This window comes from Chelon labrosus, assembly GCF_963514085.1.
Source record: "Chelon labrosus genome assembly, chromosome: 6".
In the NCBI taxonomy this organism is placed as follows: Eukaryota; Metazoa; Chordata; class Actinopteri; order Mugiliformes; family Mugilidae; genus Chelon; species Chelon labrosus.
This window is the reverse complement of record NC_140342.1, coordinates 28,710,149-28,729,362: the sequence shown is the minus strand read 5'-3', so window position 1 is coordinate 28,729,362 and position 19,214 is coordinate 28,710,149. Positions and strand designations below refer to the sequence as shown.

The following is a 19,214-nucleotide window of genomic DNA, read 5'->3' as shown; positions in this document are numbered from 1 at the left end:
TAGAAGGCTATAAAAAGCAGGTAACTGCTGGTCTGTCTCATGATGCTTGGTGTGATGCTAATGAATACTTCTTGTTGGACTTTGCCTCAGTCTCACTGCATTAATCACTGATGTCATTCATCTTCTATACCCGTTTAGTCCTGTTAAGGGGGTCACGGGGGTCTGCTGGAGCCTATCCCAGTTGTCATCGGGCGAGAGGCAGGGGTACACCCTGGACAGGTCGCCAGTCCATCGCAGGGCCACACACAGAGACAGACAACCATTCACACGGCCAATTTAGAATCACCAATTAACCTAATAAGCATGTCTTTGGATGGTGGGAGGAAGCCGGAGTACCCAGAGAGAACCACGCAGACACAAGGAGAACGTAGGTTACGAATGTAACCATGGATCAGTGAGACCGAGGGATGACCGTCACTACGGTCTAAAAAGGAATGATCACCTTCGTTCTGCCTATCACCGAGACCATATGTCAAAATAGTCATGTCCATGACCTCCGGAAGCGGAACGGCTTGTTCGTAACCTACGATCTGTTTCGACCTCACTCTGACCGTCACTACGGTCTAAAAAGGGATGACACATACCAAAAGGGTCGCGAGGAACCCAGAATCAACTGATAAAACCTCGCTCGGTCACGGACATGAGGGCGGCGTCACCGACTGGAAGTGGGCGAGTTACATCCACCCTGTAAAAACGGGTAAAAGTGCATGGCGTCGACCATGAAGCCGCTGCACAGATGTCGTCTGCTGCTACACTCCTAAGGGCAGCCCAAGACGTGGCTACACTTCTAGTAGAGTGAGCCCTCGTACCTGAGGGAGCCGGTATTCCCTGCGCTCTGTAAGCATGGGAAATGACCTCCACTAGCCAATGCGAGAGACTCTGCTTGGAGAGCGGAAGCCCCTGCTTTGCTGCCCCATAGCAGATGAAAAGCTGAGAGTGTGCTTTCCTCAAAGACTGTGTACGGGCCAGATAGGCCCTCAAGGCCCTGACCGGGCACAGGGTCAGCAACTTGTCTTGCTCCGCCTGTGAGGTGGAAGAAGGCTGGAATTGAGTCACCTCCAGAACCTGGTTAAGGGACTGTGGATGAAGAACCTTTGGCAGGAAAGCTGGATTTGGCCAAAGCGACACGCTAGCACCTCCTGCCTGCCACCTAAGGCAGTCTTCGCTAACGGAGAGAGCACACAGCTCACTGACACGTTTCGCAGAACAGAGTGCCAAGAGAAAAGCAGTCTTAAGCGACAAGGAACGCAAATCTGCGCCTAAAATAGGCTCATACGGGCCTTCAGTGAGTGACGTTAAAACTGTGGGCAGATCCCAGCCCGGTGCCCGCAAGGTGCGACCTGGACGCAACCGGCGGGCTCCCTTCAAGAACTGGCAAACCAAGGGATGCCTACCAAGGGGACGACTGTCCACACCCTGGTGAAAAGCTGAAATGGCTGAAGCATAGACCTTCACGGTACTGGCCGCCTTGCCCTGATCCAATTCGGACTGCAAGAAACGCAACACGTGTGGCACAGGGCAAGCTGCTGGCTCGAGGCCTATGTTGGCACACCAAACTGAAAAGATCCTCCACCGGAGTGCGTAGCAAGCTCTAGTGGATGGAGCCCTGGCGTTATCCAGCGTGTCCCGAACAGACACGTCTAACTGCTCAGCAACGGGCCCTGCAGGGGCCAGACCCACAAACGGAGGGCCCCTGGGTTCGGATGCCAGATCCGTCCGTCTGCCTGTGACAGAAGATCTGCTCTGCCCGGCAACTGCCATGGATGACCCTGCAGCAGCTGGAGCAGGTCCGGGAACCAAGGCCTCGCTGGCCAACGTGGAGCCACCAGCAGGACTGAGTGGTGGCTCTCCTGGATCCTCCGGAGAACCTGCGCTATGAGCGGGAGTGGAGGAAAAGCATACAACAAGCCTGTCGGCCATTCTTGTGACAGAGCATCCAGGCCCAAGCTGCCCCCCTGCCCTGTGAGAGAGTACCACTCCGGGCAGTGCGTCGTCTCTGCCGATGCAAAGAGGTCCACCTGTGCGACCCCGTACCGCATCCAGATCTGGCTGACGACCTCCACGCTCAATCTCCATTCTCCAGGGAGTGGCCCCGTCCTGGAGAGAATGTCGGCTGCCCTGTTCTCCTCGCTCGGGATGTGCACTGCCCTCAGCGAAGACAGCCGCGGCCAAGCCCAAGTCAGTAACCTCTCCGCCACCTGGAGGCACCGCTGGGACCTTGTTCCCCCTTGGTGATTAACATAGTACATTGCCACAGTACTGTCCGTCCTCACGAGAACGTGTTGGTGTTGCAACACCGGCAGGAATCTCCGCAAGGCAAGGTGGATGGCCTTCAGTTCGAGGACGTTTATGTGCTCCAACGTCCACGGGGGTTGCCACATGCCCCTCACGGTCCGTCCTTCCCAGACAGCTCCCCAGCCTGTCAGGGACACGTCCGTCGAAATGACCCGTCTCCTGTGTGGAAGGCCCCCCAGTGGGACACCTCGGAGCAGGAACTCCCGGTCCCTCCAAGGGCGCAGGGCTCGGATGCAAGCCCGGGACACACGCAGCCTCACCAGCCTGTCGCTCTTCGGGTGAAGACGGAAGGCGTTGAACCAGCACTGCAGGCCAAGAGGAACTACTGCTGCCGCTGCAGACATCAAACCCAGCAGCTTCTGGACTCTGTGAGCGGTCACGAGACCGCCCATGCGGAAATGACCCAGCATGCCGAGCAAGCTGTCCGCTCTCCGTGGAGTGAGAGACGCGGTCATGCCGACTGAGTCGAGGAGGACACCGAGGAATTCCGCCTGTTGGCGGGGTTGTAGGTTGCTCTTCTTGTGGTTGACCGTAAAGCCCAAGAATTGAATGTGAGCCAGAACTGTGTCCGTGTCGCGTACAACCTGCTGTCGGGAGGGGGCGCAAATGAGCCAGTCGTCCAAATACGGTAGTATCTTCAGACCGCGAGCCTGGAGGGGGGACAAAGCGGCTGACACCACGCGAGTAAAAACCCTGGGGGAGAGTGAAAGGCCGAAAGGGAGGACCTGGAACTGGAACGCCCTGCCCTGGAAGGCAAAGCGAAGGAAGGGCCTGTGTTCTGGGCAAATCGGGACGTGGAAATAGGCGTCCTTTAAGTCCAAGGATGTGAACCACTCCCCCTGCCGGATGGACTGCATCACCACCCTTGTGTGGACCATCTTGAAGGGCAGCACCTTGACAAACCGATTCAAGGGCCTGAGGTCGAGAATGGGCCGAAGACCGCCGTCCTTCTTGGGAACTATAAAATACTTGCTGTAGAACCCAGCGAGCTGTGCGCTGGGCGGCACTTCTGAGATGGCCCCAGAAGCAACTCTTGAACCTCTTTTGCAAGTACGGACATTAAAACCGGGTCTTGTACAGACGTTACGTTGACCCCTGAAAATGGAGGGGGCCGCCGTCGAAATTGCAAGCGGTAGCCACGAGCCACCGTGGCCACGACCCAAGGGTCTGGGACAATCCTTTCCCAGGAGGTCCGTGACAGTTGGGAAGGACAATCGACGGGCGCCCCCAGATCGCTATGCGTGACCGCTACCGCGGCCCGCACCCCTGCCTGTGCCCCGCTGTCGACCACCTCTACCTCTGGAGCGGGAGAGTGGGGCTGATCTCTGGTCGGGCGGACGAAATCGCCGGTCACCAGAGGCCTGTGGGATGTTTCCCCTCGACGGAGGCCGGGTCGGCAGCCGCTGCCTATATCTGCCTACAGGCGTCCTGCTGGCCGTGGAGGCAGGCTGCCGGCAGACCCGTTGGACAGCGTCCCTCGACACTGCAGCACGCTCAGCGCGGTCGAGCACATCCTGGGATCCGGGGTGGAAAACATGCCCCGGGGCTACCGGTAGATTCAGCAGCTCCTGCTTGATGTTTTCTGGCAAGGAGGTCTGTGCCAGCCAAACCTGTCTGCGGCACAACACCGCGGAACCCATAGCGTCTCCCACATCTCGTGTCAGCTGGGCGTGGGATGACAGAGCTGCATCCAGCAGGGCCCTGGCGTCGTGGTCGTCCCGACTCAGCGTCCTGCGAAGCGACGCCAGAGTAATGGCCAGAGCGTTCCCCATCCGGGCTGCTCGTGCTGCTGCATTAAAGGTACGAGTGGCCAGGCGGTCTGTCTTAGCGCACTCCTTACGGGGGCAGCGTGGGTTGGGTGACACACCGGTAAGGCCCAGAGACGTCAGTGCGGCCATTGATGGCTCGACCGGTGGCATGTCTCCGAGTCCAGTCTCCATGGGGTAAGTAGCTGTTGCTAGCTGGCGGCAGCCTGCATTGAACTGCGGGCGCTGCGTCATCTTACCCCAAGATGACCTCAGCATTGCCGTGTAGTCAGGCGGGACCGGCACAGGGGGTGGTGGGGTAGCACACGGGATGCCCTCCCAGATACCCCCCATGGGAGCCGGAGCAGGTGTAGGTGCCTCAAGGCCCAGGATGTTGGCAGCGCTCAGCACCCGTGACATCAGGGAGCTGACGGGGACCTCTTCAGCCCCCATGGAGCCGTCAGCTGGCACTGCAGAGCCTGTCTGCAGATCTCCCATGAGGTCGTCCCCGCCTCCTGTGTGGTCTGCCTCTGATTGGGAAGCGTAGAGGGATAGCACATCTGCATCGCCCCTTTCCTCCTCCTCACCATGGCTCTCAGGCCTGGATGAGGGGGCACCCTCCTGGCCAGGTGGCAAGGTGTCTGTAGAAGAGCCCTGGCGATCTACCAGTCTGTCCATCTTCTGTGCCAGAGCCTGGAGAACCGAGAGGATCTGGAGCGACTCCGCGCTACCCTCCTCGGTCACAGCAGGTGCCACCGGACGCTCAGCCGGACTGTGTGCCGCTCTATGGGACGGCCTGTGGGGGGACCCACGTTGCCGGCCCCGCTTGTGACTCCGCTTACGGCCATGCTCACAGGAGGGGGGTGGCTCGACAGGGGAATGTCGCCTCTCTCTCCGGCCCTCGCGGCCGCGTATCAGGGCGGCCCGGTGTTGTCTTTCACCCCTGGAGAGGTCACAGGCAGCGCTGCAGGGGTTGTCGACGTCCTCCAGGATGTGTGCAGCCCCAAGACACATGGGGCATTCTCTGTGCCCATCACTGGCACTCATGGAGGCGCTGCAGATCCTGCAGTAGTGGGAAGCCATCACAGGCCCAAGAAGCCTAGGTGGCGCTGAGGCCTGGAGCCCTCCTCGACTTGTCCACCAAGGTATTACGGTGGCCCGCACCAGCGCACGAATGCACCTAGCAGGCGCACACTAGCCCCACCGACTGCGAACAGCGGTCTAGGGTGCCACAGATCCACGGAGGTGGCCCGCACCAGCGCACGAATGCACCTAGTGGGCTCGCACGAAGCCCACGGCTGCGAACAGCCGTAAAGGCACTGTATAATCAATCACAAAACAATTTGGATCTAGCGCAAATGTAACAGAATAAACCTAAGCTGCAAACAAAAGTTAGCTTAGCTTATGACACACGCTATCCACTCCAATCCTCGGGGGCAAAAATGCACCCATACCACGCAGGTAACGAATTACGTTAAGTGGATCGAATCAACAAGCTCTTACCTTGAGCCGGCTCTTACCAACAGGTCTCTGAGGCGAGAAGGGAAAAGAGGCTGAACCGGAAGCATTCTCTGCTATTTATAGCACAAGCCGTTCCGCTTCCGGAGGTCATGGACATGACTATTTTGACATATGGTCTCGGTGATAGGCAGAACGAAGGTGATCATTCCTTTTTAGACCGTAGTGACGGTCAGAGTGAGGTCGAAACAGATCATGCAAACTCCACACAGAAAGGCCAGCCGGCCCATGGATTCGAACCGGTGACCTTCTTGCTGTGAGGCATCAGTGCTAACCACCTCCCCACTGTGCCGCCTAATCACTGATGTCTTCAGCATTAAACATCTAGTGTTTTAGGTACTAGAGAACCAGCTGAGAGAAAGTATATTAGTGAATTTTAACAATTAGTTCATAATTATCTGTAAGTCAATCACTACCTTTATGAGCCATTGCTGATTAACTCTGAGAAGTAAAAAACACTAACAACTCATCCATTATCAATTACTTCAACATTAGTTACTCTGTTTTTGTACTTGTGTTCCTAATGACTGGTACAACACAGTGAAAATGAACCTTGAACTTGAACTGAGTTATTTGGGTGTGGAATATGTAATGACATTCTTTCACTTTCAGGTTTGCAGGGTTGAGTTTCTGCAACAACATTCCAAGTTCAGCAGGGAATACATCCAGTGACGTTAATGTTAGCTTGGTGTCCTAGTGCTCACTATACAGACTTGTTTCTCTGTTTGCAGCTCTGAAGAAACAATGACTCTGGATTTATTTAACATAAGACATCTGTTGATTCATTCATGATGACCAGTTTATTTATTGCTTCATATTCACAGGCTACACACTGAAAGATACTTTAAACCTTTAGTTATTAGGATGTTGATTTTTAACAGTATTTCTTTGGTCGTCTCCAGAATATTTTCAGTCTTTGTGTCTCTTTGTCCATTAATTGTTAACTCTCATATTTTACAGCAACATGCTCTCTTAACACCTACATGACAGTCTTAACTAGAGTATTTCCAAAGAAGCTTCACAATTTCAATTTTCCCTCTAAAACAAGAAGACAAGAGACAAAATGAAAGGAAGAAATAAAACCTTTATTTCTCAGAGTTTGCTTGAAGCCAGTTTATTAAACATGAGTTAATCTCATTTGATTTAGTTCACACCAGTAGAATTTCTGTCAGTAGTCATGACTTACTCTCTTCATGATGTTCAAATAGAAATGACGTCAGCATAACCAGAAAAGCAAACTCTGACATCTCTGTATTAAAGCCACTTAGTAACTGACATAATAAAATGTCTTCCTACTTCTATGTTTGTCAGAGAGAAAACTGTCAGTCACAAAGAAAAACAAAACATCACTACATCTCTAAAACACAGCCATGATTAAACTTATACTACAAACTAAAAACTCTAGAAATCACTACTATGGTGTGGCTACCATGTTAGTCATCATCTACCTACTTAAAGTGTATTAACTAACACAAGAAGAGTCCAGAGGAGCAGAGAAGAGCAGAACTATGAGAGCTGTAGCATCATCATCATCATCATCGTCATCATCATCACCATCATCAGCAGCAGCAGCATGAAAAAAACGTCTTGAAAACGTCTTGAAAACAGCTCTCCACAGGAGAGGTGTTTTAAAAAAGACACAGAACATCATGTTATTAACTATTTGAATAAAACCCCAGTAACATCTTGAACAAAATCAGAACTGAGCTCAGTCTCTGGAATCAGTCTCTTCCTCGTCTTGGTCTCCATCAGTCTCGTCCTCATCTTGGTCTTCGTCAGTCTCGTCCTCGTCTTGGTCTCCGTCAGTCTCGTCCTCGTCTTGGTCTCCGTCAATGTCACTGCAGTTATCATTCTTGTCTTGGTCTCTGTTGGTTTTAGTCTCAGTGTCATGTTTGTCTTGGTTCACCTTGTTCGTTGTTTGATCTTGATTACACTGTTGAGAACTAAGAGGATTCTCTCCTTTCTCTACTTTAGCCATGAACTCTGCTTTTTTTTTCATGCTCATCAGAAACTGAACTCGTTCCTTCCAGCCTGGTTTGACCTCAGCTTTCTCTCCTTCAATCAGCATGTCAATGTTCTCTGGAGTGGAGAGAGGATTTGGCTTCAGAGCTATCTCTTTCAGTCTGTTCAGACACCTAGCAGATGTCTCTATCAGAGTCATCACCTCAGCCTGGACACGATCATATTCAGCCTTCAGTTTATCAATCAATGCCTGAACAGGTTTCTTAGCTTCTGTGGCTCCAAGATACTTTTCCTTCAGTTCTTTCACAGTGTGTTTTTCTTTAACTTCTTTATACACCCATCTGTACTTCTGATTACAGTGCACGTTCCAGTAACATTTGCCTGGACACTTTTTACAGTATCCATCTGATCCCATTGCATAACAGCGTACTTTACCTTTATCATCTGGTATTTTACAAGGGTAGTGACAGGTGAAATGACATTGCTGACAGTTGGTGATGAAGTTTCCAGAACCAGAAATGTCCTCTTTAAAAGGCTTCATGACACTCACTTCAAACTCAAAGTTCTCATTTCTGTTGATCTCTGCCTCAAACTCTTTAAGTTTTTCATTTGTCTCTTTTATTTCCTCAAGCTTGGCTAAACCAGCTTTAACATTCACCTGCAAATTTTCGACTGTAATTTCGAGCTGCTGTCTTTCTTTGAGGACGTCCTTTGTCAGTGTCAAACTTTTAGTTTCTACTTGATTCAAAGCTGCAAAAAACTTCTTCATGCTTTTTGTCCCCATGTCCCAAAACATCTGATCAAATCCTCCATCTTCATCATCTCCACTCTCTCTGTCAGCTGCAGATCTGTTGTCTGCAAACAACGCTGAATTATTGAATTTGAAGTGAAGTGGCAGTCCGTCTTTTGTTTTAGGACATGGGACACCTGCAGCATTGATTGCCTCTAGAACTGGAGGCTGTTGACCGTCTGCAAATGTCACCAGAACTCTGATGTTTTCTGCCACATCTTTGCCAAAGATTGAGAGCACTGAGTCAAAGACATATTTCTGTGTTGGTGTGAGTTGTGCTAAAGAAGCCTGAGCTACAACACACACTGCATCAATTTCACTGACACCATGTTCAGAAGAGAATAGATTACGTATCTGATCTGTGATCTCTCTGTCTCTTTCTATTCCTCTGGTATCTCCAAAGCCTGGAGTGTCCACAATGGTCAGAGAGTAGGGGATGTTAAACCCCTCCTGGTGGTTGATGTTGTACACAGTGACTTCAGAGGTCTGGCTGTGAGCCTGTGATCTTGACAGACCCTCCTGAAAAAACTTAAAACGAAATGAGTCATCCCATTTCACATCTAGAATGTAATTGATCATCCCATTGATGAGAGTTGATTTCCCAGCACCAGTTGCTCCAAGAACCATTATGGTACGGCTTTGTTTTGTGAGATCTTTCCCAAAACTGAAGCATCTGCAACCATCTACATTGGACTGTTGTTCTTTCAGGGGAATCTTATAAACAGAGAGAGGCCCTTTCTCAGATTTCATCAGGGTGCTTTTTTCTTTAACAGCATCAGCAAGACTTTTACTGGTCTTTGTCTTCTCTGGATGATAGATGATGCTTTTGTTGCTTCTTCCAGCTACACCACAATCACTGATGTAAGGTAACGTTTTAATGAAATCACTGACAACACTGGCTGGCCCGACTCCTGCTGAGGTCACTGCTCTACATCTGAACACATACTCTGTGTTTGGCTTCAGATCACTCACTGTGACTTCTTCAGCTCTTGATTGGCTCTTCTGTTGCCATTCATCTTCTCCACAGACGCAGAACTCAGCAGAGTAGGAGGTGATGTTCTCTGCTCCATATCTGGGAGGAGAAATCTTCAGGGTCACACTGTTGTGGTTGATGTCTCCTGCTGTCACAGTTTCAGGCTTTGAAGGCGGCTCAAAGTTCTCACTGACAGGAAAACCTTCTTTATAAAGGTAGATGCTTGAACCTTTCTGTCTCTCGTTGGTTAAACCCACTGTCAGGAACTTCACGTTCTTGTTCTCCTTGTTGGCCTCTGCAAAATCACTGAAGAGCTTTACCTTCATCCTCATTTCATCTGCTGCTTCCTTTGAAAGGAACCATTGCTCCTTCTCTATGTCATAAATGTGTGGTTGTTGAGACGCGTCTGGTTGGTTTGATCCCTTTAAGTAGTTTGATAAAGCTGAGAGGTACGGTTCAGGACTTCCCAGGGAAGTGAAGACAAAACACACAGCATGTTCTGCACCAAAAAGTTCCTCCTGTAGAGCACTTCTAGAAGGAACGATCTTGGTGTTTTTCATCTTGTTGGTGAAAGATTTTAAGGTACTGATTTCTGTCTCTTTACAGTCCATCCACTCATTCAGGGCTTCAATGTTAAAAGGTGAAGCATGTTTCTTCTTCAGCACGTCTGCCAGCTCAGACTCCTCTTCTCCTCCTCCTCGGATTGATGGAAGCTTCTTTGACAAAGTTTGTTGGAATTCCAGCTTGAACTCACAGCACATTTTTTTAAAACCTTTAATCTTTTTACAGACTTGTGGGAACTGCTGTGCAATGGTGGTACTCAGTGCATCATTGCACTTCATTTCCAGCTCACTGAAGTCTTCTAGGAGTTTCTCTACTTCTTGAACAAATCCGATACTTATCTGACGGACCAGTTTTGCAGCAGAAGAACTTAAAATTGTCAGTGGCAACAGCCACACCTTCACTGATACAGCATTTTCTCCATTGGCTCCCAGTAGTTTTGGCAGGCTTTGGTAGACCTCCACTGCACCCTTGAAGGACACTGGATTTTTTGATAGAGAAAAGTCTCCAAGAAATTTGCAGGAGAATTTCTCAACATTAGCTTTGTCCTTATCTTCCATCTTCAGGGAACCATCACCCTTTATAGACATGGTGGGTATCTTGTTGATCATCACTTTCAAGCTGTCCTGAATGTCTTGATGATTTTCTTCTTCAGACACCTCACGGTCAAACACAAAGAAGGCTTGTGCCCCATAAAGAATACCTGTGACTACATGAGTTGCTAAACCTTGTTCAAAAATGTATGGATGTTTCACATTGCATCTTCCAAGATGATTCATTGACAGTTCCTGGAACTTTGTGGTAGTTTCGCACTTCAGTGTCACTCTGGCCTGTTTTTTAGAGGTCTTCTGATCATTCAGGTATTTGGCCGATCCTCCAACTTGTACCAAACCACTAAAGAAGCTTGCTTTCAGAGATGCTTCAACATTTAGTGCTGATAATTTATCCTCAATTGACTCAGATGCAACAATCTCAAAGTCACTGTTAGGGCTGGGTCGTTCCCTTGTATCTTTCTCCAGGTCATTCTGGTCCCACAGAGTCATTCCTGCCAAATCACATAAAGGTTAAGTTACCTGTTATTACCAGTAAGTATTTAATAGTTCTCAGACACAAAATTAAATTCCTCAGACAAATGTACCTGTATCTAAATTTGTCATTCCACAGTAAATGTATTCCTTTGCTCAGGTCAGCATGTATTCAAATCTACAGTTACTGTTTTCCAATGTGGGCCATGTCGCTAAACACTTCATAAAACGTATTTTTTACTTTACAGAACTAACCAGCTGATGAAGTTGTATTTTCTGTTGTTTTTTGTCTAATACCCCTCAGACAAAAAGAACAAAACACAGTTTTTCCATGTGACACCTACAGTAACCGCTGAACTTCACAGCTCCAGAGGCATATTTAGGCATGGGCAACATGGGCGGTATATTAGGGGCGAACATTTGTTACGTTAGGTTGATCTGTTTTTCTATTGCTCTCCACACCTCATCAAGTCAGTTTGGTATTTCACTTTTAGGGCTGAAGTGGGCACAACTTTCTCATGAGTAGGCAGCTACTGCTTCCTGGACCAAAGATCTTAGACACAGACGTAGTGAGGGAAGGAGGACGGGTGCAGTTATATTTCAGATCACCCCACCTCAGTGGTGGAGTACAGGAGATCAGTCATCTGTCAAATAGTTGACCTCTACAGATGCATTTAAAATGACTCCAAGATACAAATAAGCCACAAATAAATGTGAATATACTGTGGGCCCATCATTTCACAGACAGAATGTTCAGGTTTGTGTTAAATAATGAAGTTAATACTAAATCAATGTGGACACCATCAAGGTGAATTGACACTAGACTGATGGGTAATGTAGTGATTCTCTGACACATTAACACCACAGAGAAGAAGAGGTCAAAGCATCGGGAGCCCAGTTGAGAGATTATGGTATGCTGCTGTCATTTATTTATGAAGATGGTTTCTGTTGTCAGTCCAACTAGCGTCTAAAATTGGATATTATATATTTATTTTTTAACTAATGAATGTTTTCCATGCTGTTGATTAGGTCCTGAGTTCATTAAGCTTAGAAAATGTGTGTATTATACATATTTTCACATCTTTGCACAGCTCTGTCCTTGTGACCAGCTTGACTTGTCCTCTAGCAGGGCCTGGATCACTTGTACATCTCAGTTAAAAGTTTCCTTGGGAGTTTCAGACATCTGAGCTACAAATGATTACATTTTGTTCATATGTCCATGTGTGATATGTGATTAAGAAGATACAGTCTTGTCAGTGGTGCACTATTTCATTGTTTAACTGGCTAACTATTAAGAAAAGATAAGATAATCCTTTATTAACACCGAAATGGAAATGTATCACCACGAAGGAAATGGATATGAGTGGAAACTAAATTTTTGGGTTGTTTTAAAGAATGGTTTCATGGTTTATATTTTCAAACAGTGAATCAGAGGTGAGATTACCAGGGATGAGTGAGTCTCTGCGGCAGTCATAAAGCATCCCGAGGCTGAATGGCCGGCCCAGTGCCGCCGCCTCTATCATTCTGTTGGCTTCAAGGTCCATCTGTTGGTCTGGTGAACACAGATGATATCAGGTCTGAGACTCAACTGATATTCAACATCTGTTCATTTGTCTGTGGAAGCAATGCAGAAGGAATAGTTAGTATAGATAGGCCCATAACAATTACAAGAGAAAAACTGGTTTTCTGGTTTAGGTTTAACCACGATTTGAAGAAAACATGAAAAGTATCTGGGTCCTGTCTTGAGCATGAGACTCTATTCATATGAGAGGATTACTGCAATAAATAAATAAATAGGAAAGACACTTGCTGCTGGGAATTCAGTTAAAAACAGAAATATCAACAATAAAGACTCAGACCTTTCTCATATTTCATCAGGGTGCGTTTTTCTTTAACAGCAGTAGCAAAACCTTTACTGACCTCCAGCTTCTCTGACATACTATCATATGGTTTTGAAATTACAGAAGTCATTGTGGTATAGTTAAGAATTCCACCAACAATATTAAAGGTCCAGTCAGTTGGTCCCATGAGAGTAATTTCTAATGAGAAGACAAACTTTCATGGTCAGAGAAGATCTTCCATCCTCATGATGAGTCTTGGCTCTTTGTGAACTTCTTTCTGGTCTGAATCTGTGTGTAGAGAAAAATCAGGAATCAAAAGATCATAACCTCAGTTCCAGACACCATGAAAGTACACAGCTCTGTGTTATTACTCAGTGTTTTGTCCTTAAATAAGAAACCAACCAAGCAGAACAATTCTTCATCATTTTCATAATATTAACAGCTGGTAGTTGACTTCTCTAATGATATATTCAAGTTCTGTTTCTGTCACAGTGAGCATTACAAGAATAAACATGTCCCTGATGTCTGTAGGTTTCCAGTCTAATGAAATGATTTGAGTGATTCAGATAAGAACATAAATTATGACAAACCTCTGCTGGTTGTTCTTTGTCGTCTGGTTTAGGATCCAACAGATGTTGAGATTTCAAAATGCTGCTCTTGATTCAGTCACGGTCTCCAAAACTCCTAAAAACAACAAAGCACCTTTAGAAATAAACTTGACTTGCTCATCATCAGCATGACTTGGAGAATTATATTCAGTCACTGCTTCACACTGATGCTGCAGTTGTTGGTGGTTTAATCTCTAATGCACATTTGACATGAGGAGAACTCATGAGGAAGCCTCTCTGTTTAGGAAGGTGAAGATACAAAAGGTGACTACACTGGCCTGTGTACAGTAGCTAACGTTGGACTAAGCTTTGCTACGTCCCAGTAAATGAATAGTGAGTCAGGAGGAATCAGTTCATACATGTTCCCTAAATGTTTGTGTAAATGCTGCAGCAGCTTAGTCACGTATGCTCTCAGCTGTTTCATTAAATGTCTCCTGTTAAAGTCTCTCCTATAGTGACTGTCAGTCCAGATGTTGTTCTCATCCCTGACTGTGCAGCTGTCCCCTGAACATCTCATCTCAGCTGAGTGATGAGCAATGAACATTTTATCAGGATATTTAAAACGTACGAAGGATTTTCTGTGTCAGAGTTTCTCAACCTTTTTGGGCCCCTACATCCTTTCAAAGAAAATGTCATGTCAGCTGTTTTTCTTTAATATCAAGGTTAAGACAAATTGTACACTGATCAGCCACAACATTATGACCAGGAGAAGTGAATATCACTGACGATCTTGTGACAGTTCAGTGTTCTGCTGGGAAACTTCTGGACCTGGCATTCATTGGTGTGGATGTTACTTAGACATGTAGCACCCACCTAGACCAGACCAGGCACCCCCACCCCATAGCAATGACACTCCTTGATGGCAGCAGACATCCCCAGCGGGATGCAGCCTGACACAGACACACACACAAAAATTCTTACTTCTTACTTCCTTCACTAGTGTGAACAGAAATAAACTGTGACAGGAAGCAGGAAGCTCACATTCTGAGTTAGTTAACAACTGTTAACAGTTGTAATACATCCTTTTTCTATGCAAAAGCCATAACCGCATTAAGTATAGCAAAGACATGACTTTCTTAACTTATCCTTCTCCCACTGTGCAATATTTATGAGTTGTGAAATACTGCAGAATGTGAATGTGAATGCTAGTGTACATGTGGCATGTGTTTTTATCCTTTTCCTTTATGTTCTCTTCTTTTTAATGTTCTTGTTATTTATGCACTTTAAGAGACTGTACTTTTAATTTCGTTGTACTTGTGCAATGACAATAAAGACATTCATTCATTCATTCATTCATTCATTGAAACACACTTCCATCCCTGATCCTGATGAAGAGATGATGTACAACAGACGGAGATGGATCACAAGTGTCCAAGAGACAGTCATGATGTCTAGAACAGCATGAGGGTGTGACCATGACTGGATGTAATCATTAAAATGCAGACATGACCATGATCAGGAAAAGAGAGCCCTCCAGGCAACAAGACAGAAGCTGAGTTATGAAAAGTAGTAAAACAGAATCTATCACTTACGTCTTTATGTCTTTATGTCTTCTACAGATGAACACATTAGTGTGGCAGTGAAGGGTCCAGTGTGACGTCCACTGATGTCTTCTGTGTTAACAACAAAAAGCAGGAATCATGTTGACAGACAGTAGAATTTACAGCCAGCTGAATTCATTCTCTCTAGTTTCATTCCCAGTCTGCTCTAATGTGGACTTTAGTTACTGACACTGATTTGTTGGACAGTAAAGCTGCTGATGGTCTTGAGGTGCAGATCCACTGACAACATTTACAGAGTCTGTTACATATAACACACATGTAATAAACATATGAACAGCTCAGGATGTTCAGACTCTTACCTGCTCAGTTTGACTCCGATCATGAAGGAGGAGGAAGGAGATCTGCTTCACTTTACTCTGGGTAGCATCTGTTTATATAGAGCACACACACACACACACATGCTCCTCCCTTCTTTATCTGTTTGGAGAAACTTCTCTTAATGAGCAATGAACTTCTCTTAATGAGGAAGAGTTCTCTGACCTGATAAAGACTGAAATATTTATTTGAGTTGGTCTGTGTCGATGCTGATTTACAAGATCCTCCACCTTCATGTGATGTGCTAATAACTACAGTCTCATGTTCCCTCCATAGTCAGTTGTAATAACTGATGATTCTGCTCTTTAAGATTTTCCAATAATTCTGTCAGACTTAGACGACTTAGACTTTGATAGACTTTAATCATCCACAAGGGAAATGACTTGGTCACAGTAGTTCAGTTACACATTAAAATAAATGACCAAAGGTCTTGTTAATCAGCATCAACACAGACCAACTCAGAGGTCATTTTGGTCATATACAGTTTTATATGACCAAAGGTCTACAAATAGAACAGCCTCTGTTGTACTTTCTGTTTGTGCTGGGGCAGCTGGCCTTATGTGAGAAAGGGTCCCAGGACTGGAGGGTCACCCACTATTCACTACCATGGGTGGAAAAAGCTTCAAGGACAATTGGTTTGGGATCTAAGTGATGTGTCCCTTTTTGTTTTCCATCTGTTACTTTCTGCACTGAAGACACCAAGACTATGAAATAACACATCCACAGTTATGTAGTAAACACTAAATATGTTGGAAATGTTGCGTTGCTTTGATAGCAGCATCCAAACAGTTCCAGTGTTGTCAACTGGAGCTTTTCATACATACATGTATAATCAATGAATGGATGGATGGATATAGAGTCAAAGAACTGATATTATCTGTATTCATCAGACCAACAGACGGACCCTGCAGCCAGCACAGAGATGGAGGTGGCAGCACTGGGCCGGCCATTCAGCATTGGGATGCTTTATGATTGCTGCACAGACTCACTCATCCCTGGTAAGAGTTCACATGTGAACTTTTCTTCTTTTTGGATGAAACCAGAAGAAACCAGAAATATTCATTCTGTAAACCTGTGGGATTCTGATCTATACATGTCTGTCTATAAAATATTAGCCCCACACAGTGACACTGATTAAGAACAATTGTTCAAGAACCAGTTCAATAGTTACGTAAATCTTCTCTTCCCTTGACTTCCTGAACTCCAAGATCCATAAATACACATGGGAGCAAAAACCCATTGTGTCTGTATTATGAACAATTCTCCATGACCCTTTGTCCCTTTGATGCTTAGGATTATTCTGTCCCTTTTCTTTAATAAGATCACACAAACACAGTCAGTGCTGACACTCACTCTGTATTTTAAACTCAAAATACCATTATTGATATAGATTTAGAAGCACAGCAATGGCAGTATTTACAATCACTCTGGAGGACTTTCACACATGTAACACACATGTGAACATGAATGCATGAGCATTAAATCAAATAAAACATATTAACTAAGGTAATGTAAATTACACAAATGAACTGTTATAAATGAATGTCTTGCATTATTTTAAACTCATCAACACTCTTCTATCTCTCCACTCCTCCTCCAAATAATATATATAGTTATAAATTAATAATCTGATCCTTTAAGGAGACATGAATTCTTATTTTTCAGAGTCACACACCAATCAACAGAGTAGTAAAACACTTTTTATAATAATAATAATAATAATAATAATAATAATACATTTTATTTATAGGCGCCTTTCAAAACACCCAAGGTCACCGTACAAGTAAAACAGGGTTTAAAATACATAACAGACATCAAAAGCATTTACCAAACTACAACTATAAGACACTAAAAGATACGATAAAAAGATAAAAGATTTGGTTTAAAAATAAAAAATAAAAATCTGGATAGAGTGACAGTCAGGGAGGGTATGATTGCAGAAAAAGGTGGGTTTTGAGATGGGATTTGAAAATGGCCAAAGTGTCAATGTTGCGGATGATGGGTGGAAGGGAATTCCAGAGGCAGGGGCGGAACAGCTGAAGGCTCTGGACCCCATGGTGGTCATGCGGGCAGGAGGGATGGTGAGGCTGATGGATGATGATGATCTAAGAGTCCGGCTGGGTGTGTTGACGTGGAGAAGTTCTGTCAGATAAGGAGGGGCCAGGTTGTGGAGGGCTTTGAATGTTAAGAGCAGGATTTTATAGGTGATGCGGTGGGTGATGGGAAGCCAGTGAAGCTGCTGGAGAACAGGGGTGATGTGATGAGAAGAAGGGGTCCTGGTGGGCAGCAGCATTTTGTACAAGTTGTATATATCTCTTTTCCTACCCACTAGTTAATATACTTCCTTTTACCTAGTGAGTGTCCTCATGTAGGCTATGTATTGCTAGAAACGTCTACATTCACTCTTTACAACTTTCTGAGGATGAAAAATCATCACAATGGATTTTAACCTTCCTGTTGTCTTTGGGTCAATTTAACACAAAATGTAAACTGTTATAACTTTGGTTTTCTTCCATATAATTGCCTGAAAATGACATGAACGATTCCCTCTCTGCTCTTTAAAAGTGAAATATGTGACTATATTCGTTAAATTATGCATGTTTTATAAAAATTTATAGCATCTGCTTTCTTCCCAGGTCAGTTTGACCCAGTTATATTTAGTGGTAAACACATACATACACATGTACAACCACACACTCACAAACACATGCTCCTCCCTTCTTATCTGTTTGGAGAAACTTCTCTTAATGAGCAATGAGGAACTATTCAGAACCTGCTCAGTGTAAATGATCTCTACTTGAGAAACAAGAACTGAAGACACAGAAACATGCAGTTTACTGACTTTTACATTTTAACCTTGGTAAATCAAATTTAATGTTTTTATAATAATTGAGACCATTTCCCCAACACCTCCCATCTGTAAACCTGTAAGTGAAAGTCAAGTCATTTCTTATCTCTTCTGCCTCCTGATAAACAACAAAGATCTGGAGGTGTGTCTTTCTCAAAGACACTGGACTGACTGGAGTTTACACGTAGGAATGAAACAAGGCTGCACTTATCAACGTACATGTTAATAATGTTATGAGGAAGAGTTCTCTGACCTGATGAAGACTGAAATATTTATTTGAGTTGGTCTGTGTTGATGCTGATTTACAAGATCCTTCACCTTCATGTGATGTGCTAATAACTACAGTCTCATGTTCCCTCCATAGTCAGTTGTAATAACTGATGATTCTGCTCTTTAAGTTTTTCCAATAATTCTGTTAGACTTAGATGACTTAGACTTTGATAGACTTTAATCATCCACAAGGGAAATGACTTGGTCACAGTAGTTTAGTTACACATTAAAATAAATGACCACAGGTCTTGTTAATCAGCATCAACACAGACCAACTCAAAGGTCATTTTGGTCATATACAGTTTTATATGACCAAAGGTCTACAAATAGAACAGCCTCTGTTGTACTTTCTGTTTGTGCTGGGGCAGCTGGCCTTATGTGAGAAAGGGTCCCAGGACTGGAGGGTCACCCACTATTCACTACCATGGGTGGAAAAAGCTTCAAGGACAATGGGTTTGGGATCTAAGTGATGTGTCCCTTTTTGTTTTCCATCTGTTACTTTCTGCACTGAAGACACCAAGACTATGAAATAACACATATACAGTTATGTAGTAAACACTAAATATTTTTGAAATGTTGCGTTGCTTTGATAGCAGCATCCAAACAGTTCCAGTGTTGTCAACTGGAGCTTTTCATACATACATCTATAATCAATGAATGGATGGATGGATATAGAGTCAAAGAACTGATGTTATCTGTATTCATCACACCAACAGATGGACCCTGCAGCCAGCACAGAGATGGAGGTGGCAGCACTGGGCCGGCCATTCAGCCTTGGGATGCTTTATGATTGCTGCAGAGACTCAGTTGCTTGGTCACAGTAGTTTAGTTGCACATTAAAATAAATGACCAAAGGTTTTGTAGATAAACATCAACACAGACCAACTCAGAGGTCATTTTG

The 19,214-nt window shown here is 45.2% G+C and overlaps 1 protein-coding gene across 1 annotated transcript; it reads right to left on the bottom strand.

Moving 5' to 3' along the window:
- Positions 1-7,266: 7,266 nt before the first annotated feature.
- Positions 7,267-12,565, bottom strand: LOC311488947 (cytolytic toxin-alpha-like; the record flags this gene model as incomplete). The annotated part of the gene is made up of 3 exons (XM_084545816.1): positions 12,314-12,565; positions 9,283-10,889; positions 7,267-7,728 (listed from the first exon to the last, which is right to left on the bottom strand). The coding sequence occupies exons 1-3, from the start codon at positions 12,411-12,413 to the stop codon at positions 7,267-7,269; spliced, it is 2,169 nt and encodes a 722-aa protein (XP_084401942.1). The 5' UTR covers positions 12,414-12,565.
- Positions 12,566-19,214: the final 6,649 nt, after the last annotated feature.